The 27,425-nt window shown below is 38.9% G+C and overlaps 1 protein-coding gene across 7 annotated transcripts in view; it reads right to left on the bottom strand.

Annotated features, from left to right (window-relative positions):
* The window catches only part of LOC106093857 (forkhead box protein A1-B), a 116,775-nt gene that overhangs the window by 22,998 nt on the left and 66,352 nt on the right, over positions 1 to 27,425 (bottom strand). For 3 of the 7 annotated variants that reach the window (XM_059370828.1, XM_059370827.1, XM_059370833.1), the window contains 3 exons: positions 24,227 to 24,502; positions 23,836 to 24,037; positions 23,704 to 23,780 (listed from right to left, as the gene is read on the bottom strand). The exons of 1 other annotated variant lie outside the window; for it this stretch is intronic. In XM_059370828.1, the coding sequence (XP_059226811.1) occupies positions 23,704 to 23,746 (43 nt within the window). In that variant the 5' untranslated portion in view covers positions 23,747 to 23,780; positions 23,836 to 24,037; positions 24,227 to 24,502. Of the gene's footprint in view, positions 1 to 23,680; positions 23,781 to 23,835; positions 24,038 to 24,226; positions 24,503 to 27,425 lie in introns of all 7 variants that reach the window. 3 more of the 7 variants (XM_059370830.1, XM_059370829.1, XM_059370831.1) reach the window with 3 other exon arrangements.

Genomic DNA, 27,425 nt, shown 5'->3' with positions numbered 1-27,425 from the left:
TTCATGAATGTTTTTGCTGGTTATGCTTTGGGTGCGAGTATAGTTCAAACCTTCGAGGACATTTTGTAGCGTATTACGTTTGTTCTCCATATCGCCAACCTTGTCACAGGCGACAGCCAATTCACTACTAAGTAAGATGACCTTGGCCTCTTGTTCATGGGCTTTACGTTCGGCAGCATCACGTTCTTGGGCAAATTGCTCCGAAATGGCTTTCTGTTCGGCTAAACTCTCGTCAAAGATCTTTTGTTTCCTTTCTAATTCGGTTTTCTTCAAATTAACGCACGCGTCGAGCTCTCGACACCTTTCTTTTGGCACCTCTGTCTTCGTCTTCTGACAGTACTTATTATACTTATCCAAACTATTCTCAGTTTAGATACGTCTTCCCGACCCAAAGCCTGTCACCTCATGATTTCCGTCTTCTGTCTTAGCCGCCTGACCGTCATTAATTCTCCCTCTATTCAACGTAGGAAGGTCTAATTTCCTAGGAAATGACATACCATCCCCCTTTGTTTCTATTCAACGAAGGAAGTTTTAATATCTTTGGAAGATATATTCCATTTAACTCGAAATGCTCGTCCTGAATTTGTTGGCACAAGTATTCGATTTTCTTAATGGTCTTTGGCACTTTATGTACAAAAATCATATGGTCATATAACAATTTTCCCATACGACGGAATTCCTCTAAAAAATCCCTCTTCGAGTCCGTGAAGGATTCTTTCAACTTTGAAAATATCTCTTACTTATCGCACGTCACATTTATTTGAACAACCTTGCTCATTTTCATTTCAAGCGACAAAATATATTCGCGCAACATCCTTTGATGTTGAATTAATTCTCCAAAATTCATGTTAACGAAATATATATGCCCAAACTAAATACAATATTTCCTAACGTCACTATACTTTCACTTTACAAATGTTCGTCAGGTTTCATACGACACTAACCCATTACTGTTCATTTGCGTCTATAATGTCACGTGCAATATCACTTAAAAATTTCGCGATAGTAAAATTACACTACAACTCCATATCACGTCGGGGTCACCAAAATATGCATCACTTGGTTGCTGCACATCGAAAAGTGTGCAGGGAATACAAGTGTCTCCGTTGATGGTTGAAAAAATAACTCAATTTAGTTTGCTTACAAACAAATCTTAATACATAATACACGCTTAAAATCCTAAATCTATACAATGCTTCATAACTAAGTGCAACAAATACAAAACAAATGTAGCCTATTTCCACATACAGTATTTTCACACAGTATTTTCACACAGTCAACTAGCTACCTGCATTAGGCGAAACACATGCACTCTTATATGATAAGATAATCATTGCATTTCAATGTTTGCTTCTTCGTTAGTAGAAAATGAGCACATGTAGGGATACGTTAGTATCCCTACATACACGTTAGTATCCCGATCTAATTATGGAAATCCCTTATCTCAGTACTCAGTTTTAGGCTTATCCTAACACTAAAGTTAAAAACTGTACAACAACGTTTTTATTTAACGTATGCCTGTAAAGAAGTCTTATAAATTACAATAGTGGTTTATATGTATATTCATAAATCTGAAATAAATCAAGTAAAAGCGTGCTAAGTTCGGCCGGGCCGAATCTTATATACCCTTCACCATGGATAGCATTTGTCGAGTTCTTTTCCCGGCATCTCTTCTTACGCAAAAAAGGATATAAGAAAATATTTGCTCTGCTATTAGAGCGACATCAAGATACGGTCCGGTTTGGGCCACAATTAAATTATTGGGTTGCCCAAAAAGTAATTGCGGATTTTTCATATAGTCGGCGTTGACAAATGTTTTCACAGCTTATGACTCTGTAATTGCATTCTTTCTTCTGTCAGTTATCAGCTCTTAATTTTAGCTTGCTTTAGAAAAAAAGTGTAAAAAAGTATATTTGATTAAAGTTCATTCTAAGTTTCATTCTAAGTTTTAATAAAAATGCATTTACTTTCTTTTAAAAAATCCGCAATTACTTTTTGGGCAACCCAATATATGTTGGAGATGTGTGTAAAATGTTGATGTTGATGGTCATGAGAGGATCCGTCGTACATGCAAATCGGGCAATAATTGTGACCTATAGAGGCTCAAGAAGTCAAGATCCCAGATCGGTTTATATGGCAGCTATATCAGGTTGAACCTTATTTGACACAGTTGTTGAAAATAAGAATAAAATATGTCATGCAAAATTTCAGCCAAATCGGATAGGAATGGCGCCCTCTAGAAGCTCAAGAAGTCAAGTACCCTGATCCGTTTATATGACAGCTATATCAGGTCATGAACCGATTTGAACCATACTGAGCACAGTTGTGGGATATCATAACAAAATACTTCGTGCAAAAATTCATTCAAATCGGATAAGAATTGCGCCCACTAGAGGCTCAAGAAGTCAAGACTAAAGATCGGTTTATATAGCAGCTAGATCAGGTTATGGACCGATATGAACCATACTTAACGCAGTTGTTGGATATCATAACAAAACACGTCGTGCGAAATTTCATTCCAATCGGATAAGAATTGCGCACTCTAGAGGCTCAAGAAGTCAAGACCCAAGATCGGTTTATATGGCAGCTATATCGAAACATGGACCGATATGGCCCATTTACAATACGAACCGACCTACACTAATAAGAAGTATTTGTGCAAAGTTTCAAGCGGCTAGCTTTCGACAGACGGACGGACGGACATGGCTAGATCGACATAAAATGTCGCGAGGATCAAGAATATATATGCTTAATGGGGTCTCAGACGTATATTTCGAGTAGCTACAAACAGAATGTTGAAATTAGTATACCCCCCATCCTATGGTGGAGGGTATAAAAAGTAAAAGCGTGCTAAGTTCGTCCGGGCAGGATCTTGCGAACCCAACACCATGGATTCTGCTAAAAGTTCATACAAAATAAATTTAGTTGAAGGGCATAATTTTATTCTACATATCAAACTGCTGTCAAACAAGCAAAAATTAAAGCTAGGAACCGAACAACGATGATCGAGAGACCGATTTGGCACTGTTGTTAGAAGTTGTAACAGAACACCGAATGCAAAATTTCTGCTGAATTGTACAAAAATTGCGGTTTGTTAGGACTCAAGAAGTCAAATCAGGAGATCGGTTTATATGGGAGCTATATCAGGTTATAGACCGATTCGGACCATTCCTAACACAGTTGTTGGAAGTCATAACGGAACACCATATGCAAAATTTCATCCAAATCTGAAAAAAATTGCAGCTTGTAAGGGCAAATCGGGAGATCGGTTTATATGGGAGCTATATTAGGTTATATACCGATTAGGTTTGGACCGTACTAGTCACAATTGTTGGATGTTATAACAGAATACTACACGCAAAATTTAGCCAAATCGGACAAAAATTGTGGCTCAAGAAGTTAAATCTGAAGATCGGTTTATATGGGATCTATATCTAAATCTGAACCGATATGGCCCATTTGCAATCCTCAACGACCTACATCGATATTAAGTACGTCGAGATGATTAAGAATATGGGGTCTTAGACGAATATTTCCAGATGTTACAAACGGAATGTCTAAATACAGAATAAACTTCCGAATTAAAATCCTTACAATGAAAAAAACGTCCACAAAATAAATGAAACAAAACTAATGATTTTGTTTCATTTATCCATGCTGAGCGGTATTTAAATGTAAACGGATGTTATTTCTACTAATCATAACGCATTTTATCGGGAAACATTAAACTTTTTTCAGTCTTCAAAACCAAGAAAATTTAAATTTCAAAAGTTCCATTCTACATAATAATTTAACACTAGAAAAATCAAAATCAGTCAAAATGACTGGTAATAGTTTTTTATATCTTTTATTTAATAATTTTTTTCTGCATTTTGTAGGTATTAATAGAAATGTAAAATTTAAATTTAATAAGTTTTTCGCCTTCACATCAAATTAGGGATTTGCTCTTTCTAGTGTCATGTCAAAAAATAGTTTTTTTTTCATTCTAGATATTTCTTCTTAGGCAAAAAAAGGATATAAGAAAAGATTTGCTCTGCTATTAGAGCGATATCAAGATATGGTCCGGTTTTAACGACAATTAAAATATATGTTGGAGACCTGAGTAAAATGTCAGCCAATTCGAATAAGAATTGCGCCCTTTGGGGGCTCAAGAAGTAAAATAGAGAGATCAATATATATGGGAGCTGTATCGGGCTATAGACCGATTCAGACCATAATAAACACGTATGTTGATGGTCATGAGAGGATCTGTCGTACAAAATTTCAGGCAAATCAGATAATAATTGCGAATTCTAGAGGCTCAAGAAGTCAAGATCCCAGATCGGTTTATATTGCAACTATATCAGGTTATGAACCGATTTGAACCATATTTGGCACAGTTGTTGGATATCATAGCAAAACACTTGGTTCAAAATTTCATTCCAATCGGATAAAAATTGTGCAGGCTCAAGAAGTCAAGACCCAAGATCAGTTTATATGGCAGCTATATCAAAACATGGACCGATATGGCCCATTTACAATACCAACTGACCTACACTAGAAAGAAGTATTTGTGCAAAATTTCAAGCGGCTAGCTTTACTCCTTCGGAAGTAAGCGTGCTTTCGACAGACAGACGGACGGACAGACGGACGGACATGGCTAGATCGACATAAAATGTCACGACGATCAAGAATATATATACTTTATGGGGTCTCAGACGAATATTTCGAGTAGTTACAAACATAATGACGAAATTAATATTACCCCTAATACTATGGTGGAGGGTATAACAATATTGTCCAAAATAAAATCTCTGTACGAGAAATGTGTGGACTATATGAACCGGAGAGACAGCATAAAAGAAGGGCGGCCAGCCCGGAGTCCGATGGTGATTCCATAGACTTTGTCTGTGTCAATGCCCGTTTCCATGCTTCATATGTGATCTACGTTCGAGTGGATTCCCAATCCATGAAAGAAATAGACCACTTTGCGTTACATAAGCTCCTGCTTCTCAGTCCAATTTTCATTTGACAGCTTTGTCGGAATCAGTTCATGGCCAACCTTTCGAAACATGTTCTCGGCCATATATGTTAACAATTCATCTCTTTCGAATGTCCAAAGGTTGTTGCATTTGCGGAAAAAGACTGACGGGGAAGCCCATGACATTGTCAAGAAATGTCCTTTGACCGACAGCGGTTTGGAAATTGCTTGGTATAATCTGAGGGAACGGTTCGAAAACAAACGTTTGTTCCTCCACAGTCAACTTCGTATACTGTTCAATTTATCGCCTGAGACGTCAGAATCGAGTGATGACATAAAATGTCTTCAACATGGCATAATTTCATGTGTCTCCTCTCTTAATCTGTATTATATTGACTTTTCAAGTTGGGATGCCATCTTTGTATACGTCTGCTCCACTCAACTTCCGAAATGGTCCAATTTGAATAGTTTCTTCAAGTCGCTTTCAGGCTCTTAAGGCGGTAAGTGAGTTAAACAGACCAGTCAATTTTATAAGATCTTCGCCACCACTCTTGGCTTCCAAGAAACAAACGGTTTTGAGGTCTTATCATGCAAAAGTCACGCCACAGTCGCAACCACCATGCAATTTGTGTTCCAATGAATTTCATCCTATACAGAAGTGCCCTACATTTCAAGGACAGATGATCGACGAAAGAGCGTCTTCCATCCGAAATTAAAATTTGTGCATATATTGCTTTCGATGGGGTCATACTGTAAGGAACTGCAAAGGTTCATTCAACTGTTTTTTGTGTCACAAGAGACACAATACGCTTATACATCGTAATTGCTCTGTCCTTAATTCAAAATATTCGACCCCTCCAAATTATGTGCAGCCATGTTTTACCTCCCATTGCCCAAACGTCCTGCTTGGAACAGCAATTGTTCAGATCAATCACATGGGTTTGAAATATTCCGTCCGAGCCTTAATTGATTGAGGATCTCAAGGAACTTTTGTTTCAGAGAGAACCTTCCATCTTTTGAATCTTCTTTCAAAACAAGTCGAAGTCAAAATATCGGATCTGAACGGTGTTACATCTGCTAGGACAAGAAAACTAGCTAATTTTACCATAACTCCTCTCTTTAAATACAGCCTTTAACTAAATAAAAATGCATTGGTAGTTCCCGAACTGTCTTGCAATCTCCCCTCGTTCTCTTTTTTCTCGAATATATTGCATGCTTTTCCTAGGCTTCAATTAGCTGATGCAAGTTTTCATGGAAGTTCCCGTAATGATCTGCTCCTGGGAGCAGATATTTTCTATCAAATTATCTTTGATCGGGTACAACGTAATGTTTGCGTTTCCTTGATTGCACAGGAGACAATATTTGGTTGGATTTTTATAGGTACCGTACCAAGAAGTCCACCTTTGCCACGGTGGTTGCTTTCTTTATTTAAAACAGCTTGGAGAGAAAACTTAAAAGATTTTGGGAAGTGGAAGATATCCCACATAGGCCGCTTCATTCTCATGCCGACGCTCTCTGTGAAAAACTCTTCCGGGATACGACGAGAAGAGACAGTGATGGCAGGTTTGTGGTATCACTTCCGTTTCGGCATTTATTTTCGAATGAGTCAGTTCATTTGGGTCACACCAGGCCTGTTGCTTATGCTCAGTTCTTATGAAACGAAAGCCGTTTGTTAAAAGATCTGGATGCAAATACGATTCTGAAGTGCAAGATATCTTGACTTAGGCCATGTGGAATGCGTTTCAGAACCACGGTCACAACTGTTTCGTCAACACTACTATCTCCCTCACCACGCAGTGATTAAGCCACAGAGTACTACCACGAAAGTCAGGTGTTTTGGCAATTCTTTAAACGACTTGCTACATCCTAGGCTAACGCTGCAGAACGATATGACTTTCTTCTATTGAGGTGGAGGTTCTTTCGCTATATTATCTGTGCCGACAATGAGCAAATGTACCGGCAAGTTCGGGTGAATCCAAATGACAGTAAAACCCAAAGAATCCTCTTTCGTTCTGATTCTTAGCATGTGATTCAAGATTTTGAGTTAACAAGTAAAAAGGCGTTAAGTTCGGCCGGGCCGAACTTTGGATACCCAGCACCTCGGATATATATGTAAACCACCTTTCGTCAAAATCCGGTGCAAAATGCATACCTTATGCCCCATAGCAGCTATATCAATATATGTTCCGATTTGGACCAAATACTAATAAGTAAAAGTTATTGTACAATTGTATATAACAAAATATTGGTCTATTTAGTAGTTATATCTAAAAATAAACCGATCTGAACCATATACGACACGGATGTCGAAAAGCATAACATAAGTTAGTGTTTAAAATTTCAGTGCAATCGGATTATAAATGGACCTTTTATGGGGCCAAGACTTTAAATCGAGAGATCGGTTTTTATGGCAGCTATATGCAAATCTTGATCGATCTAGACCAAATTGTAATATGTGGAGGGGCTTAACTTAACTCTTTGTCCCAAATTTCGACAACATCGGACAATAAATGCGCTTTTTATGGCCCCAAAACCTAAAACCGAGAGATCGGTCTATATGGCAGCTATATCCAAATCTGGACCGATCAGAGCCAAATTGACGGAGGATGTTGAAGGGCCTTATACAACTCACTATTCCAAATTTCAGCAAAATCGGACAATAAATGTGAATTTTATGGGCCTAAGACCCTAAATTGGAGGATCGGTCTATATGGCAGCTATATCCAAATCTGAACCGAACTGAGCCATATTAACGTGGGATGTCGAAGTACCTAAGACAACGCACTGTCCCAAATTTCAGCCAAATCGGATGATAAATGTGGCTTTTATGGGCCTAAGGCCCTAAATCGGAGGATTGGTCTATATAACAGCTATATCCAAATCTAAACCGATCTGGGCCAAATTGACGAAGGATGTTGAAGGGCCTAAGACAACGCACTGTCCCAGATTTCAGCAAAATCGGGTAATAAACGTAGCTTTTATGGGCCTATGACCCTAAATCGGCGGATCGGTCTATATGGGGGCTATATCAAGATATAGTCCGATATAGCTTAACCTGCTTATGGACAAAAAAAGAAACTGTGCAAAGCTTCAGCTCAATATCTTTATTTTTGAAGACTGTAGCGTGATTTCAACAGACAGACGCACGGACATGTCTAGATCGTCTTAGATTTTTACGCTGATCAAGAATATAGAATATATACTTTATAGGGTCGGAAATGGATATTTCGATATGTTGCAAACGGAATGACAAAATGAATATAACCCCATCCGTCGGTGGTGGGTAAAAAAACAGTCACGTTCGGAGTGAACGCGGCTCCTTACTAAGCTCAAGAACTCTTTTACAGTTGGTCGAAGATTGCGAAAATTCCTTTCCAATCGCAAGCAATATTCTGAAAACGTCCATGTATGTCGATGACATTCTGTTCGGAGGCCATGATATTCCTTCTACTCTAGATGCAAGAAATCAGCTTATTTCCGCTCTCAATTCTGCATCTTATCCTCCATTTCAAAGAACATTTGTTACAAGGATTTCTGAAACGAAAACTTTAGGTGTGCACTGGAATGCTAAATCCGACTACTTCCTTTTTGTTACTTATTCTACTAGGGAAAGTTACACAAAACGGGGAATTCTGTCAGAAATTTCTAAAATATTTGACCCAGTAGGATGGCTAGCTCCCATTAATGAGGAGCATTTGGCTTACGAACGTTGATTGGAATGAAGTTATTCTATCTGATTTTTTTTTTTTTTTTGATGTTTTTTGTATACTCTAGTGCCATTTACATCCGTGTACAATTAGAGGATAATTCTATCTTTACCCATATTTTAACTTCAAAATCAAGGGTTTCGCCCGAAAAGGTCCTCCCTATCCCGAAATTATAGCTCTGCGGTGCCACACTTTTAGCAGAATCTGTTGAATCAATCATTCCTGCTTTAAACGTCCTTAGCTTCGAGCTTTACGAATGGACGAATTCACCATTGTTCTGGCATGTCCCCGCAATCCTGCTTGTTTTTGGAAAATATTTGTAGCCAACCGTGCATCGATTTTTACAAATAAAGTTGGGGTTGATTATTATTTTAATTTCGATTCCAAGTCAAACCCTGCGGACCTGGGTAGTCGAGGGTGTACCCCAAGGACTCATTGGAAACAATACATGGTGGAAATGAAACTGGAAACGGAGTTAGAGAGAAAATCTCTAGCTGTACACGTTGCTGTCATGTCGGAAGTGCCAGACATCCTTACATACACTCGAGCCATTCAAATGTTTTGTTTTGTATATCGCTTTATTCACCATTGTAGGCCTGATTTCAGATCGATACACCAACATGTCGCACTTAATTTGACATCCCCAGAAATAGCATTCGTTAGAAAAAAGAAAAAGCTTTTCCGGAAGTCCACAAAGCATTGGTTCAAAAGAAAGATCTTCCAAAAACTTATTCCATTTTAAATTTAAATCCATTTATTGATCAAAATGGCATCATTCGGTCGTCTTAATCATTCTTCCTCCTTAAGCTATGACGAACGACATCCAATTGTTATTCCATATAATTGACAGTTGAGCAAACTTTTGGTCCATTTTAATCACCATTTGATCTGAAAAGCTTTGTGTAACGTGGGACCAAAGGAAAAAAGATGGCAATTTTCCACGGAAAGAATGGAGGATCGGTCGTGTAACGAAACCTTTTCCGGGAAAAGATAACCGCGTAAGAGTCACAGAAGTCTTTACCACGAAAGGAAGTATAATCCATCCCGTTGTAAAACTCGTCGTTCTTCCGACAAATTATCCAATATTTCAACATTCTTTTTTTTAATTTTCTTTAATACGCTATTTACAGATTTTTGTTTCTAGCATGCCTCAAATTTAAGCCAGAATAAGTATTTCCAGTGAGGCTTATGCAAGAGTCATCATCCATTAAACGTTGCTAAAAACTCCTTGCATTGAATTGTTTACAACGGTCTAAGGCCGTTGAGAAGCTTAAATATTATCGAAATTGTTTGGCCCATCAGCATTCTCAAAGGTACTGCATTTCGGCATCTGGGTTGTCACATATGCTATCGCCAGCTGCACACTTTACTTCATCGAAGCTCAAGAGAAACTCCTGAAAAATCTCGCCGGAGCGTCAATAGGACGGTCATGCGCCACATCCTTCTGCCACTTGAGTACAAATTAGAATGTCGCACTCCTCTCAAAAATATCTATCGCTTGATCGCCCATTGTCTTAATATGTCAATTAACCTATACGAGGCGTTTTTGAAGGTAAAGCATCACCTACACCCAGAAAAATAAGTCTGCTGATATCAGCAAATACTGTCTGCTGGTATGAAATTAAAGAAAAATAAACTTTTGAAGGAATCCATATAAAATTTTTGAACTTCTGAACAACAATTGAGGCATTTGCCTATTTTCAGCATTAATTTTTTGTTTGAAAACAAACATATAATAGCAGTTATTTTGTTTGCTGTTGACTTAAACTCGTTCAAAACTTAGCAAATTGTTAGTGGAAAAATTTTACGTTATATGCTTGTAAAATTCAAAAAAAAAGACGGGATATAAATTTTTTTTAAATATTGTGACATTATTGAGCTTTATTTAACTCTTTAGCAATTGAAAACAGCAAAAAACATTCGCTGTGTTAGCAAAAAAATTTCATTTTCACCAGACTTTGCTGTTTTTAGTAACAAAATCCCCTGAGTGTATATAATTGGACACATATTTTTATGTTATACTCGTAATCTACTACCAAATACCTTTAATTTTATTCCCACATTGCCATGAACGGCTAATATGCCCATTTGGGGGGCTTTCTGGGGGTGGGGCGACCCGCAAATGCCTGGACCTTATTTTGTATGTCATATTCGTAATATACTTCCGTATACCATTCATTTAAGTGTACATCCAATATGGCTGTTTACAGAAGTTTAGGGTTTGGAGTGGCCCCGGATTACTTGGACCCATTTTTTAATATCATATTAAAATTCTACTGTCCAGTGCCTCTCATTTGATACCCATATTGTCCCGATTGGTCAACCTTGACCTCTTCCTATATCAACAAATTATATAGCCTATGCACCTTCCAGACCACATTCGTAATCTACTCCTCAATAGATTTCTGTTGAGACCCATATTGTCATGATCGTCCCAAACGCCTACTTGAAGGGGTTTTGAAGCCTGGACAGCTTCCTAGGTACTTAGAACCAACGTTTGATATCAAATTTGGATTCTACTCCCCAAAACCTTTCATTTGACGCCCATAGTGTCCGATCTGTCTACTTTCAGTAGGGTCCGCCCCCCTTCCGATATCAAACAAGTAAAAGCGTGCTAAGTTCGGCCGGGCCGAATCTTATATACCCTCCACCATGGATCGCATTTGTCGAGTTCTTTTCCCGGCATCTCTTCTTAGGCAAAAAGGATATAAGAAAAGATTTGCTCTGCTATTAGAGCGATATCAAGATATGGTCCGGTTTGGACCACAATTAAATTATATGTTGGAGACCTGTGTAAAATGTCAGCCAATTCGAATAAGAATTGCGCTCTTTGTGAGCTCAAAAGGAAAATAGAGAGATCGATTTATATGGGAGCTGCATCGGGCTATGGACCGATTCAGATCATAATAAACACGTATGTTGATGGTCATGAAAGAATCCGTCGTACAAAATTTCAGGCAAATCGGATAAGAAATGCGCACTCTAGAGGCTCAAGAAGACAAGATCCCAGATCGGTTTATATGACAGCTATATCAAAACATGGACCGATATGGCCCATTTACAATACCAACCGACCTACAGTAATAAGAAGTATTTGTGCAAAATTTCAAGCGGCTAGCTTTACTCCTTCGGAAGTTAGCGTGCTTTCGACAGACAGACGGAAGGACGGACGGACAGACGGACGGACGGACATGGCTAGATCGACATAAAATTTCACGACGATTAAGAATATATATACTTTATGGGGTCTCAGACGAATATTTCGAGTAGTTACAATCAGAATGACGAAATTAGTATACCCCCCATCTTATGGTGGAGGGTATAAAAATTATACAATATATCCTATTCATTGTTCCTTCCAACCAAGGTATGGTCGCAGAGAAGTGGAAGGTCTTCCACAGGGACGAGAAGGGGGAATGAACTCACCTTGTGGTAGGCATTGATCAAGTCTGCATGACGAGTTTGGGTAAGACTAAAGGCATGACGCACTACAGAGCAAAGCTGTTTTTTTCAAGATTGGAAAGACAAGTATAGGCAGAAATTCTCACTTTGAGACATCACGCCGGGCAGTGGCAGGTGAATCAACACCGTCCAACGAACAGGGGGCCGACAACGAGATAATCACCGTTTCTCAATATTGGAAAGACTAGGATAAGTAAAGATCCTAAAACTAACATATCAGCCTAACAAACAGGAACCCGACGACGGACCCATACTAACTTCAAGATTCGGAATACTGGGATAGGTAAAGATCCTAAAATTGGAACATTAGGCAGCGCAGCGACAGGAGTCTCAATGCAACCCAACGAACAGGGAGCCGTTGATGGTACCATCACCTACTCCCAAGAAGCCCATTTACTTAGGATTTGGAAGGCTAAGATAGGCAAAGATCCTAGTATTAAAACACCAGGCAGAACAGGGAATGGAAACCCAATAAAGCTTAACGAACAGGGACCCGACGATGAAACCATTACCGACTTTATAAAAAGTAGGAAGACTAGACTTGGCAATGAACCTAAAACGATGACATCAGGTAGTGCAGTGACAGGAAAGTCAATGCAGTCTAAAGAACAGGGAGCAGACGATGAGATCACCACCTACTCCCAAGATGCCAATTTACTGAAGGACCAATGATTGAGGTAATCCAGATAAACCTGCACCAAAGCGAGACTACTACACACGCTCTGATGGAGAAAATCAGCAAGGGCAAGATTCATATTGCCTTAATACAGGAGCCATGGACGACCCAGAACAAAGTTTCTGAACTGAACCATATCAACTACCAATTATTCTATGCTAACACTGGTACTCGGCCGAGTACCTGTGTTATTTGCCATAGAAATTTGAAATATATATTTTCCCCAGAGTTGTCAGTATCGGATACAACAGTGGTGAGACAAGGAGACGGTGGAACATACCAGGCATCACTTTATCTGCCTTTCGACTCTCCGACACCGCCGCCCACGTCGGAGCTGCAACGGCTGGTGAGGAAAGAAAAACAACAGGAAACGAGGTACTAATAGGGTGCGATGCGAACTCTCACCACCCCAGTGGCGAAATCACATATCTCTCCCAACATGTAGGCATATAAATATACCTATTTTAGGACTCAATCCACCATCAGCCACAACTTCTCAAAATATGCATGCTATAACACATATTTTCGACTTTTTTTCCCTTGGGCGAAAATGCTCTTACACCTACCCACACAACTTCTCAAAAATTGTTGTTTTAATATGCCTGCTTATCGGCTCCAAAAGATGCGATAGTCTCTGCTTATTTATTTCTTAAAATAGGACAGTAAACATGCTTCAATTTGAGCTCAAAATGATCCAATGCACATTATTTGTAATATTCTCCTCTTCTCTATATATAAAAGCTATGCGAGATTTACTGACTGACTGATCACTGCCCAGCCTACAAGGCTTAAGCTAGAATTATGAAATTTTGCACAAATGTTAGTCTTAGGTCGTAGAAACGGAATAAAATTGGATTTGGCGATATTCGTTCGTTAAAGTACTAAATAGTACCAATATATTAAGAAATGGTGCATGTTTATGCAGTATGAACGGAAAGTGCTGGGAGAATAATTTTGGGTGTAAATTAAAAAGTTCTTGAAAAATTGGATTAGTGAAAAAAATCTTCCAAAACAGTACCGTAAGAGGGAGAAATAGTACTTTTAGTGATCATTTAGTCAACCATCATATATTTCCTAGTTCTACCTAAATGCACAATGTCAGACCTCTAGCTCCATCAGTAAAGAGAGTACCAAATGGTACAAATTGCGGTACTAAACGTACGTTTTCTCCCATTACCAGTACTATTTTTCCAATTTTTAATATTCAGCAGATGTATTTTAAGACAAATTCCAAATTCTAGCTCTATCCATCCGACCTGTACAAAGCTCACCCATTTCGTAAATTTTTGATACTTTTTTAAGTACCGAAATGTAAACATTTCCAAAAACTCTTCATGTCATCCAATTAAGTTTGCCATGGTGTACCTAAGTTCCAAAATTCAGAGCTCTAGCTCAACTTACAAAGAAAATACAAAGAAACGTTCGTTTCTCCCACTTCTTTTTTATTCGAGACACTCTTTAATTATTTTTTCGAGACGCTCTTTAATTGGAGGCCAATATCATAATTTTAGTCAGTCTACTACAATTTTGTTGTTAAGTTAAAGTAAATCTTTTGCCGTTTATCACATTAATTGCGTGGTGGCTGAGTTGGTAGAGTATGCGCTTTGCATTTGGAGGGACCTGAGTTCAAATCACTCTGGCAGCAAAAAGTCAACTTCAAAAAAATGTGGAAGCGGGTTTGAAAATAACAATCAACACTCGAAAAAAGGAAAATGTCTCAAATATAATGGCCAAAAAATATAAAAATGGTTCTTTCTATTGATTGCTTTTTTAGGTCATACAAATATCCCATATTTCGCAGTGCTGCAATAACAACTTTAAGAGCAGGTCTTATTAAATTAGTGCTGTTGCAGGCCAGTTCCAAACACTGTAATTGTAGGACTCGTAAGTGGACATATTGTATTTTGCAGGTCCTTCTGCAGGCGTATATCGAGCAATGAGAAGTGCATGACATCGTGCCAATGACACACAATGTTATTTTGAAATGGTGTTTACATTTGTGTGAAAGTACTGGAAACTGCGTTTGCAGGCACATGTATATACAATACCAGACATTAACCAACTTAGGGGGGTAGTATTGAAAACAATTAAGGATTTTGTTAGAAGCACAGAATTCCTAACATACAATTTTCTTCTTCGAGGTTACTTTTAAGTTTTTAGGTCGCACAATAATTCGTTCGAAGTTCGACCGGGCCGAGGTTTGAATACCCAGCACCTCGAATATATATATTAACCACATTTCGTCATAGTACGGTGAAAAATGCATCATGTAAGAACCCATAGCATCTAAATATAAATATAGTCCGACCTTCACCATATTCAGGAAGACTGTGTAAGAGTCAAACACAACTCTTTGTACCAAATTAATCGGTTAAAAAATTCATCTTTTAGGGGCCTAAAAATTTAAATCGGGAGTTCGGTATATAAATATATATATATACTTTTTTAACTCAAAAAAAATCAGTTGTTTTAAGTACCAAAATCTGCAAAAAAATTTGGGCCTATTGGCTATTTGTATGTTCGTCTCTTACTTGTTTTGATTACTTTTTTTGAAATTTTGTTAGAAGAGAAGATTTTAGTTTGTGGAATATTACTGTAAAGAAACTACTTGATCCGTACATTTGTATACATTTCGAAGTGTGGCGGAGCTCGCCCGCATTTTTTGTTATTGCTCTTAGAATATGTACATGACTGGCATGGTCTTTCGTATCTAAATTTAAAAAAAAGATTATGAAATGGACACATTCAGTGGTGATTGTAATCATCCACTGACGCCCACATTTGCATTTTTATTCTATTTTTGTACCCTCAATCATAGCATGGGGGTATACTAATTTTGTCATTCTGTTTGTAACACCTCGAAATATGCATCTGGGAACCCAAAAAGTACATATATTCTTGATCGTCATGTCATTTTAAGTCGATCTAGCCATGTCCGTCCGTCTGTCTGTCGAAATCACGCTAACTTTCGAGAAATTAAGCTAGCCTCTTGAAATTTTGCACAAATACTTTTTATTAGTGTAGGTCGGCTGGGAGTGTAAATGGGCCACATCGGTCCATGTTTTGATATAGCTGCCATATAAACCGATCTTGGGTTTTGACTTTTTGTGCCTCTAGTGGGCGCAATTCTTTTCCGATTTGACAGAAATTTTGCACGTGCTGTTTTGGTATCACTTGCAACAACTACGTTAAGTATGGTTCAAATCGGTCCGTGTTTTGATATAGTTGCCAGTCACATTTGACTGAAATGTTGCACGTAGTATTTTAGTATCACTTTCAATAACTGTGTTAAGTATAGCTGTCATATAAACCCATCTTGGATCTTGACTTCTTGAACGTATAGAGCGCGCAATTCTCATCCGATTTGGATGAAGTTTCGCATGGGTTATTTTGTTATGACTTCCAACAACTGTGCTAAGTATGGCGCAACTCGGTACATAACCTGATATAGCTGCCATATAAATCGAACTGGGATCTTTTTTGAGCCTCTAGAGGGCGGAATTCTCATTTGATTTGGAAGAAATTTTATACAACGGTTCCTCTCATGGCCTTCTATATACGTGTCTAATATGGTCTAAATCGATCAATAACTTGATGCAGCTCCCATATAAACCTATCTCCCGATTTTGCTTATTGATCCCTACAAGGTGCAATTCTTATCCGAATGACCTGAAATATTACACAATGACTTCTACAATATTTAGCAGTCAATTCATTTCTGGTCCGAATCGGACTATAACTTGATATAGCTTCAATAGCATAACAGTTCTTATTCAATATTCATTGTTTGCCTAAAAAGAGATACCGCGCATAGAACTCGGCAAATGCGATCCATGGTGGAGGGACGCTCTTACTTGTTTCTTCTAACATCCCGTTCATAATTAATCAGCAGTCATTTTCAGCAAACAACAAATTTTTCAGCAGTAAACCTGCTGCTCTGAAATTGCAGAACTACTGCTGTAATAGCAGAACTACTTCTACAACAGCAGCAAAATTAACTACTAATATTCAGCAGTGTTTGTAATTTTCAGAAAATTTTTGTCTATGAGTGTATATGACAGTAATATCCAAATCAGGACCGATCTGTGCCGTATTGAACAAGGATGTTGAGAGTCCTATATGTGGGCTATGTCATGATATAGTCCGATAAAGCCCATCTTCAAACTTAACCTGTCTATGGGCAAAATATGAAGAATTTGCGCAAGGTTTTAGCTCAATATCAATATTTGTACAGACTGTAGCGTGATTTCAACTTCCTTGAAGGAAGGATTTGGTAATAATTGAGGGCCAAGTAAGCGAAACTTCAACCGAAAACGATTATGGCAAAATGATACTCAAATAAAAGGCATTTGCAAGTAGAGTACAATTTTTCCATCCACATTTAGGAGATCAAGTTTTTAGGACCCGATGGATCCGCCCCCAAAACCAGAGATACAGCCCGATGAAAACATTATAATACTCAAATAAAACGTACCTGCAAGCAAAGTACGAACTTGACATCCGAATTTGGCATACCCCACAAAAATACCAAGCGTACCTATAAAGCGATCTATTTAACATGGGACATTTATGTCCGGTTTATTTATGACCGGTTTAATAATAAGGGCATAAGGACATTAAGACTGATTGAATAATAAACTGTTATCCAAAATTGAGACCAAGCGTCAGGATGGTAGTCCCATCACAAAAAATCACTTAGCAAACATACAGAAGGATTGAGGAAAATGTGGAGCTCAAATCGAATTCAGTTGAAGTCATAGCACACACAATTGACGAAATGGATGTTTGCCAATGATGTTAGACGACGAAATAGAATGAACAAGTTTACAATAGTGCAGATGAGAGGAATAATAATGATATGTACATATGGTCCGTAATATTTTGCAGAGTTGCTATTGATTTTTTACATGTTGTTTACCGACACCTAAGATTGCAGAAATAATTTTAAACTAATTTGATTAATTAATTAACGTGAAGGACTATGTAATTTAGTTGTAATCTTGTACCTACAAAGATATAAAAGCATGAAAGTTAAAGTAGAAATGTTTCAACTTGTATACTAACTTATGTACAAACACTGAATTTCTTTTAAACAAGTAAAAAGGGCATTAAGTTCTACCGGCCCAAACGTTGGGTACCCACCACCTTGGATATATATATATATATATATATATATATATATATATATATATATATATGTATATATATATATTTATATATATATATATTTATATATATATATATATATATATATATATATATATATCCAAGGTGGTGGGTACCCAACGTTTGGGCCGGTAGAACTTAATGCCCTTTTTACTTGTTTAAAAGAAATTCAGTGTTTGTATATATATATATATATATAACATCCATTAATAAATTCACCTTCTATGGGTCTAAGAAGAATCGGGAGATCATTATATGTATGTGCCTGCTATATCCAAATATACACCAATCTGGGCCGTATTAAACTGGGATGTCGAGGGGCCTAACACATTTCGCTGTGCCGAATTTCAGCGAATTCATATATTAAAATATAGACCGATCTTTACCATAGACAGTATGAATGTCAAGGGGGCTAATGCAACTCATTGTGCTTAGTTTCAGCAAAATCTGTTAATAAATGCACCTTTTATGCATATTGGTCTATATGGCAGCTATAACCGAATGTGGACCGCTCTGGGTCGCATTGAATAAGGATGTCTACAGGCCCAACACTACTTACTGTCCCCAATTTCGGATAGCGAAATCGGATAATAAATGTGGCTTTAATGGGCCTAAGACCTTAAATCGGCAGAAATGGACTCCAAAGACCCAACAGCTGCGGTCGTGACAGATCGGATCGTTGCATGTGCTTTTTCATCCTTGGCACCTATAGTCGAGAACAACTAGTCGTCAGATTTATTAATGAGGAAGAGACCGATAAACCAGACCGATGCACAGTTCGTCCCGAGCCTTTAAGTAAAGGTGGTGCTTCCGACTCGGATTCAGACAGCGACAGTGTCAATGAAACTGTTATTGCAGTCGAATCGAAGTATGAGGACAACGGCAGAAGTGAGCGATGGCTTTGCTGGAAGCTGGAAAGAGAATTAGATCTCCCCAAGGGCATAATGCTGCTAAAATGTTGAGAGAAGAAAAAGAGCTCCCCGCTTTCAAGTACTCTGGGAAGACCAAGCCAGCCATCCCGCAATGGAGACTCCAGACTGTGTCCTGCGGAGGTAGACAAAGTCGGAACAGGAACGAAGGAAGCGCGCACGGCCCCTGAGTCTTCATGGAGGACTGTGACTTCCAAAAGGATACCACAGCCATCACGGAAGGGGAAGATGGTCGCTGAGAATGGTAAGGAGCAGCCCTTTTACGCCAGAGTGGCAAGGAAGCACAACAGAGATGAGCTGACTTATGCAGTCATTAATACTGGCAGTGCATCCGGTAGGAGCGGTCCCAAGTGGAGGATCTGGTAAGCGAGCGATTCTTGGAACATGTGTGGAACTCTGTTGAGGGTCCACCCATACAAATGATGAGCTGCGAGTATAGAGGGGACACCTTTACCCTGCGTTTTGCGTCGGCGGAATGTATTGATACCGGCAAACAGCACGTCAGAGGTATACACGTCTCTGGTAGGGCGCAAAGCTCGACCTGGAGCGAAAGATGGACGTCCCCCAGCTCTCAAAGGCGAGGGTCTTCATCAAGGGATGGGACAGTAAATTTGCGACGGAACGCATGTTGCGATCCTTGGGCAAGCAAAACCAAGTTTTGTCGCAAAGAAGTGGGTGGTCTTTCACAGGGAGGAGAAGGAGGAAGGAACTCTCCTTGTGGTTGGCATTGACCAAGTCTCCGTGATGAGATTGGCTAAGACTAAAGGTGTGGCGCATTACGGGAGCAAAGCTGTCTTTTTCAAGAGTGAGAATACTAGGTTAGGCAGAAATCCTCATATTGAGACATTAGGCTGTGCAATGGCAGGTGACTCAATACCGACAGGGGGCTGACGACAAGACAATCACCGTCTCTCTCAATATTGAAAAGTCTAGGATATGCAAAGATCCTTATACTAAAATATCAAGCAGTGGACTGGCGAGAGACCTAACACCGCCTAGCAAACAGGGACCAGACGACGGAACAATCACCGACTTCAAGATTCGGAAGACTTGGAAGCGCAACGACAAGAGTCTCAATGCAACCAAACGAACAGGGAGCCATCGATGATTCCATCATCTAATCCCAAGAAGCCAATTTATTTAAGATTTATAAGACTAAGATAGGCAAAGATCCTAGTATTGAAACATAAGGCAGTACAGGGGATAGAAACTCAATACAGCCTTACGTACAGGGACCCGACGATGGAACCATTACCGACTTTATAAAGATTCGGAAATCTAGGATAGGCAAAGAACCTACTGCGATGACATCAGGCAGTGCAGTGACAGGAAAGTCAATGCAGCTTTAAGAACATAGAGCTACTCCCAAGATGCCCATTTACTGGAGGACCAATGATTGAGGTAATAAGATAAACCTCCACCGGAGCGAGACTGCTACACACGCTCTGATGGAGAAAACCAGCAAGGACAAGATTCATATTGCCTTAATCCAGGAGCCAAGGACGACCCGAAACAAAGTTTCTGGACCGGACTAACACTGGTACTCGGCCGAAGACCTGCGTTATTTTTCATAAAAAATTTTAATTATATATTTTCCCCAGTGGGATTGGAGGGTCCCCATGGAAAACTCTTTCTCTGACCATCGCTACATTAGGTTTAGAATAGAACGGCAAGAGCCGAATCCGATAAACTTTCGGAATAAGTTTAAACCAACTCGAAAAAATTCGGAAGGCTACTCAGAAGAAAAAATGGGCAAGAGAATTTAGATTGTCCAAACTTAGAGGACATTCACGAAAATGTCAACAGGATTACGACTGCACTGGTGGGGTCCTTCGAAGATAGGAAAGGAAATCAGCCCAAGAAAAACCATGGATAATCGGGGTGATTCGCAAAACGGCAAAACGTGCCTCCCGGAGGCTTTTCTGCAAACAGGTCGACAGCATTAATGATGCCGCCAAGTTAAAAAATTTTCTCTCAAATACCCATGTCCAAACTGAAACTTTAGTAGACGTCATGGAAATGAGCGCAGAGACAACAGAGGACTTGTTGAGGCTTTTGATGAAAACCCATTTTCCACAAGTTACTACGGGTCTTGCGGTGGCACCGAATACTTGGAATAACGAGGTTGCTTGAAAATTCATAATTACGGAATTTATAGTGAAGGAATCCTTGAGGAGCTTCAAACTATTTAAGTCATCCGGACCTGATGAAATATTTCCAGCGTTACTACAGAAGGAGGCAGAATATCTGGTGCCCCACTTGCCCAATATTTTCACAGCGTGCTTTGTACTTGCATATACTCCGAAAGCCTGGCAGGAGGGTGATCTTTATACCCAAGCCCGGCAAGGCAAGTTATGCGACACCAAGGGCCTACTGACCTATAAGCCTTACGACTTTTCTACCCAAAAACATGGAACGTGTTGTTAACACCATGATAAGGAATAGGACATCCAGCGAACTGCTCAAATACAAACAACATGCCTATGTCAAGGGAAGGTCGGTGGAGACTGCCCTGCACGAGGTTGTGCATAAAATGGAACAAGTAAAAGCGTGCTAAGTTCGGCCGGGCCGAATCTTATTTACCCTCCACCATGGATCGCATTTGTCGAGCTCTTGCCACGGTATCTCTTTTTGGCAAACAAAGGATAAAAGAAAATAATTGTTATGTTATTGGAACAATATTTCGGACCATAATTGAACTGAATATTGGAGACCATAGTAGAAGTCATTGTGTAAAATTTCGGCCAAATCTAGTAAGAATTGTGCACTTTAGGGGCTGCAGAAGTAAAATAGGGAGATCGGTTTATAGGGGAGCTGTATTAGGCTATAAACCGATTCATACCATATTCGACACGTATGTTAAAGGTCATGGGAGAAGTCGTCGTACAAAAGTTCAGCCAAATCAGATAATACTTGCGACCTCTAGAGGCTCAAGAAGTCAAGATCCCAGATCGGTTTATATGGCAGCTATATCAGGTTATGGATCGATTTGAACTATTCTTAGCACAGTTGTTGGAAGTCATAACAAAACAACTCATGCAAAATTTCAGCTAATCGGATAAGAATTGTGCCCTCTAGCGCCTCAAGAAGTCAAGACCCAAGATCGGTTTATATGGCAGCTATATCAAAACGTGGACCGATATAGCCCATTTACAATTCCAACCGACCTACACTAATAAGAAGTATTTGTGCAAAATTTCAAGCGGCTAGCTGTATTCCTTCGAAAGTTAGCGTGCTTTCGACTGACAGACGGACGGACGGACATGGCAAGTTCGACTTAAAATGTCATGACTATCAAGAATATATATACTTTATGGGGTCTTAGATGAATATTTCGAGGAGTTACAAACATAATGACGAAATTAGTATACCCCCATCTTATGGTGGAGGGTATAAAAATATTAGATGCCAAAACGTACAAACTGGCGGTATGCATTGACATCGAGGGGGCTTTTAACAATGTGCGGACCGACACACTGATCCAATCCTTAGACCAGTATGGGGTGGAACCGGTCCTTAGAATTTGGGTAAAACATATGCTAGGGAACAAGTGGACAAATTGTGTGTACCATGAGATAAATATAAGGGTGAAAGTGACACAAGGCACACCGTAGGGGGTATATAATCGATACTTATATCGGTAACCACCATAAATGGTCAATAACGGATGCTGACTGAGGCGGAATTTGAACCCGTCTGCTACGCAGACGATGTTATAATTCTCCTTTGGGGTAAGAATCCAACCAAGGATCTATGCAGAAGGACCGAAAGGGTCTTGCATATGACACATGACTGGACTAGACCCAGAGGTCTCAATGGTAACCCAGAGAAGATTGAAATATACCTGTTCACGAGGAAGACGAAGGTGGGCCAATTTAACGCACCACGTTTCCTCAATAAGACGATTTCGGTATCTGACAAGGTCAAATACTTTGGACGTCGAGTGTGAATATCTTTGCGGACAGTAAAATTGCCAAAAAGGCAACAACAACCAGGACGGTAAGGTCACGAACAGTGTTGCAGTGTAAGAAGGAGATTAACGCCTTCTCTGAGGATGGCAAAATCCGCATCGTTTGGGTGTCGGGCCATAACGGAGTAAGGGGAAATGAAAGAGCAGACGATTTGGCGGTGAAGGCAAGAGGACTGCCGTCAATAAACTTGGTTAACCCAAAGCCCTTCGGGTCGAAGCAGTCCGAGTTAAGGGAGTGGGCGACGAATGCGCATGCAATCCTGTGGAACAGCGAAACGGTCGGTAGGACGGCGAAAATCCTACGGGGTGATCCATATCGTGAAAAGACGAGGTTATTACTGAAAGGAAGTAAGAAGGAGATCAGTGTAGCTATTGATATCTTAACGGGACACATAGGACTACGAGCTCACTTATGTAAAATGGTTGCGGCAAGTGATAGCATCTGTAGGGCATGTGAGGAGGATGATGAGACGTTAGAGCATTTCCTATGACATTGGCCGGCTTTCGAGTCTAACAGATACAGGCACTTAGGTGAATACACAATACCAGACATGAACCAACTTAGGGGAGTGGTATTGAAAACAATTCAGGATTTTGTAAGTAGCATGGAATTCCTAATTTAGATTTTCTTCTTCGAAGCTACTTTTTTAATATTTAGAGCGCCCAACAAACCGATTACTGGCTTAGGTGTATGTCATGGGGCGGATTAAAATCCGCACTTAAATAATGTTGCGTGATTTTAACAGACAGACGGACGAACATGGTTAGATGGTCTTAGTTTTTACGACGATCAAAAATATACATATATACTTTATAGGATCGGAAATGGATACTTCGATGTATTGCAAACGGAGTGACAAAATGAGTAAAACACATCCTTCGGTGGTGGGTATAAAAATCCGGATATAATCTGAAATTACAATATTAACATAATGTTTTAATTTAGTAGAAATCAAAAGGGGAACCTGGGTAAGTTATACTAAGGGTTTCCGATGTATGTTACGTATGGAATAACAGCTTTCTTCGGGTTTTTCTCCATGTGCTTAGATATTACTAAAGGCGCTATTACACGGCATGTAGATGTCTTTTAACTTGTCACTTTTTGAATTTACATACGACTCATTACTTTTGCTATCTCACATGTATGTCAATTTCGCATGGCATAACCTAAAATTTTGAGCAAAAGCTGTTTTTTATGCATAAAAATTGTTAAAGTTGTGAAAATGCTGGTTAAATCATAAATTTGTGAAAAAAATTTAATTTGGGGTTGCTTTCATTCGACTGACAACAAAAACAGCTGATTTCTTTATGTTTTTGTCAGAAGGAATAGAGCACTCTCTAATCGAAAATAATTACATGTGTTAATTTGAAAAGTGATTTTCGTGTGCTAGTTTCGTTTGTACCACACGACATGTAAATCTCCACATGTGCTTAATTTGGCATGTCATAAGACAACTACATGTCGTGTAATAGAGCGTTAACACAGTTTTTATTTCACAATCCCAATCGAATTGTAAATATGTGTTGGTGTGACTTCCGGTTCTTCTCCATATCCTTTGATGTTTCCAACCAGGTTTTATTAAAAAATCACAATCCAAACGGAATTGTAAATACGTGTTGCTGCGACTTCATCTAAAATTGGAAGAGTAAAAAAATAGAACATAAGCTATAAATGACTAATAATATAAACAAATTATAATTTATAGCTCTGTACTATAACATTGGAAACGACGAAGTAAATTAATCGATAAGATGGGGTATTTGGGTTACCACCCATTAAAAACAAGGCAAGCACATATCATTAACCACTGAAATATCAGAAATCAATAATCCAGAAAAAAAAATGAAAACGAAAAAAAAATTTTTATTCTTTTTATGATTTTGGTATTTATTTTTAATTTTGTATACCCTCCACATACGATGGGGGGAAAAACTAATTTTGTCCTTCCGTTTGCAACACCTCGAAATATGTGTCTAAGACCCCATAAAGTATGTATATTCTTGATCGTCATCACATTCTAAGTCGATATAGCCATGTCCGTTCGTCTGTCCGTGTGTCTGTAGAAAGGGAGCTAACTTTCGAAGGAGTAAAGCTAGGCACACACAAAATTTGCACAAATACTTTTTATGAATGTAGATCAGCGTAGGTTGAGGGAGTTCTAAATTTTTAAGACCCTATTGGACTATTAGCGCGTCCAATTTTTGGCCCAACTCTGCGGTATTTTGGGTAATACTCTGAAAGTTGAATCTATATTTCAAATGTAGGTTCATAGGTTCATACTCTATTTGTAGGGTTCACACTCATGATAGTTGGTTTAAGGAAAACGGATGACCCCCAAACACTCGACGTCATATTGTAATGTCAGATTTGTTCTGCCTTCCATTCTAGTTGTTCAGTGGCAGGGCAATCCCTCACATAACCCTCTTCTGATATTGAAATATAAAGTGCACTATTTTCATCACATGATCATTTTAAACTATCTGAATATTAAAATTAAATCTCTGTTATAACGAACATAGAAACACAAAAATGTATTGGTTTTTATCCTCAAACCATATGCACTTTTATTTACTTGTTTTAACATTCCGTCAACTATTTCATTCATTAAGTGCATAGCGTGGGCACACAATTAGTTACTTTGACTCGTATTAATGTTTATTTCAATAAATAAGTCCGTTGCCAAAGTTGTATTTAACCGTTGCCAAAATATTAAACAGCAAACTACATTGTTCGCAGCCGCAGTTTAAGCTACTGATTGACCTCCATGCAAAAGAATACCAAGTCGGAAAACCAATTTTTATATATATTCTGCATATCTCTGGAAAAATATCATTTGATTGATGCCAATTTCATTCAAATCCATTCAGCCTTCTGGCCGTTAAATGTACCACAAATTCGCCTTTATAAAACCCACATACTGCATATGACCTGTAGTTATAAAATTGTTTGTCTTGTTGTGCCGGCTCACAAAACATATAAAATCGACAACATGGAAATGCCTGTCTCGCCAAAGCCGAGCCTTAAGGAATTGGCTTACCTACATGCCAAGTAGTGCCACACACATCACACCATCACAACACGATCACCTATGTAGTGATACTCTTTCTCTCGCACTATTTATTCTAACACAACTAATTATTGTGGTTTTTTTCTAAAGCATTCGTTATAGGTGTGAATGAGTGGTGGCCAAAATTAAAATTTTCTTTACACTAGATTTCATACTCAATTCACTTCAGAGAATAGCAGCAAGCCACTTTAAAATGAGTGCACACGATAGACATGAAGTGAATTGCACGCGCGCATCATATACTCTCAACCAGCAAAACATTGAATGCCATTTTATGATTCGTTGAGCAAATCTTCAACTAGCCGACCACAATTTAAAATTTCTTAAACATTTACTCTAAAGACAAAATTTAGCTATTTTCTCATACATGACAAAATTTTGATAACAATTTCGCAAAGACAGAAGTTTTGATAATTTTTACGCTGAGCTAATAATAGAAAACCAGTTAAGAAAGGCAAAAGTCTAGCGGAGCCGCTATATAATTCCCTACACCACCTGGTGTACGTAGTCCTTTTTATACCCTCCACCATAGGATGGGGGCATACTAATTTCGTCATTCTGTTTGTAACTACTCGAAATATTCGCCTGAGACCCCATAAAGTGAATATATTCTTGATCGTCGCGACATTTTATGTCGATCTAGCCATGTCCGTCCGTCCGTCCGTCTGTCGAAAGCACGCTAACTTCCGAAGGAGTAAAGCTAGCCGCTTGAAAATTTTCACAAATACTTCTTATTAATGTACGTCGGTTGGTATTGTAAATGGGCCATATCGGTCCATGTTTTGATATAGCTGCAATATAAACCGATCTAGGGTCCTGACTTGAAATTTTGCACAACGTGTTTTGTTATGATATCCAACAACTGTGCCAAGTATGATTCAAATCGGTCCTTAACCTAATATAGCTGCCATATAAACCGATCTTGGGTCTTGACTTCTTGAGCCTCTAGAGGGCGCAATTCTTATCCGATTGGAATGAAATTTTGCACGTAGTATTTTGTTATGATATCCAACAACTGTGCCAGTAAAAGCGTGCTAAGTTCGGCCACGCCGAATCTTATATACCCTCCACCATAGATCACATTTGCCGAGTTCTTTTCCCGGCATCTTTTCTCAGGCAAAAAAAGATATAAGAAAAGATTTGCTCTGCAATTAGAGCGATATCAAGGTATGGTCCGGTTTGGACCGCAACTAAATTTATGTTGGAGACCTGTGTAAAATGTCAGCCAATTCGAATAAGAATTGCGCCCTTTGGGGGCTCAAGAAGTAAAATGGAGAGATCGATTTATATGGGAGCTGTATCGGGTTATAGACCGATTCAGACCATAATAAACACGTACGTTGATGGTCATGAGAGGATTCGTCGTACAAAATTTCAGGCGAATCGGATAATAATTGCGACCTCTAGAGGCTCAAGAAGTCAAGATCCCAGATCGGTTTATATGGCAGCTATATCAGGTTATGAACCGATTTAAACCTTATTTGACA

Source organism: Stomoxys calcitrans, chromosome 1 (genome assembly GCF_963082655.1).
Source record: "Stomoxys calcitrans chromosome 1, idStoCalc2.1, whole genome shotgun sequence".
Lineage (NCBI taxonomy): Eukaryota > Metazoa > Arthropoda > Insecta > Diptera > Muscidae > Stomoxys > Stomoxys calcitrans.
The sequence above is the reverse complement of the archived record's forward strand: the minus strand, read 5'-3'. Positions and strand labels throughout refer to the sequence as shown.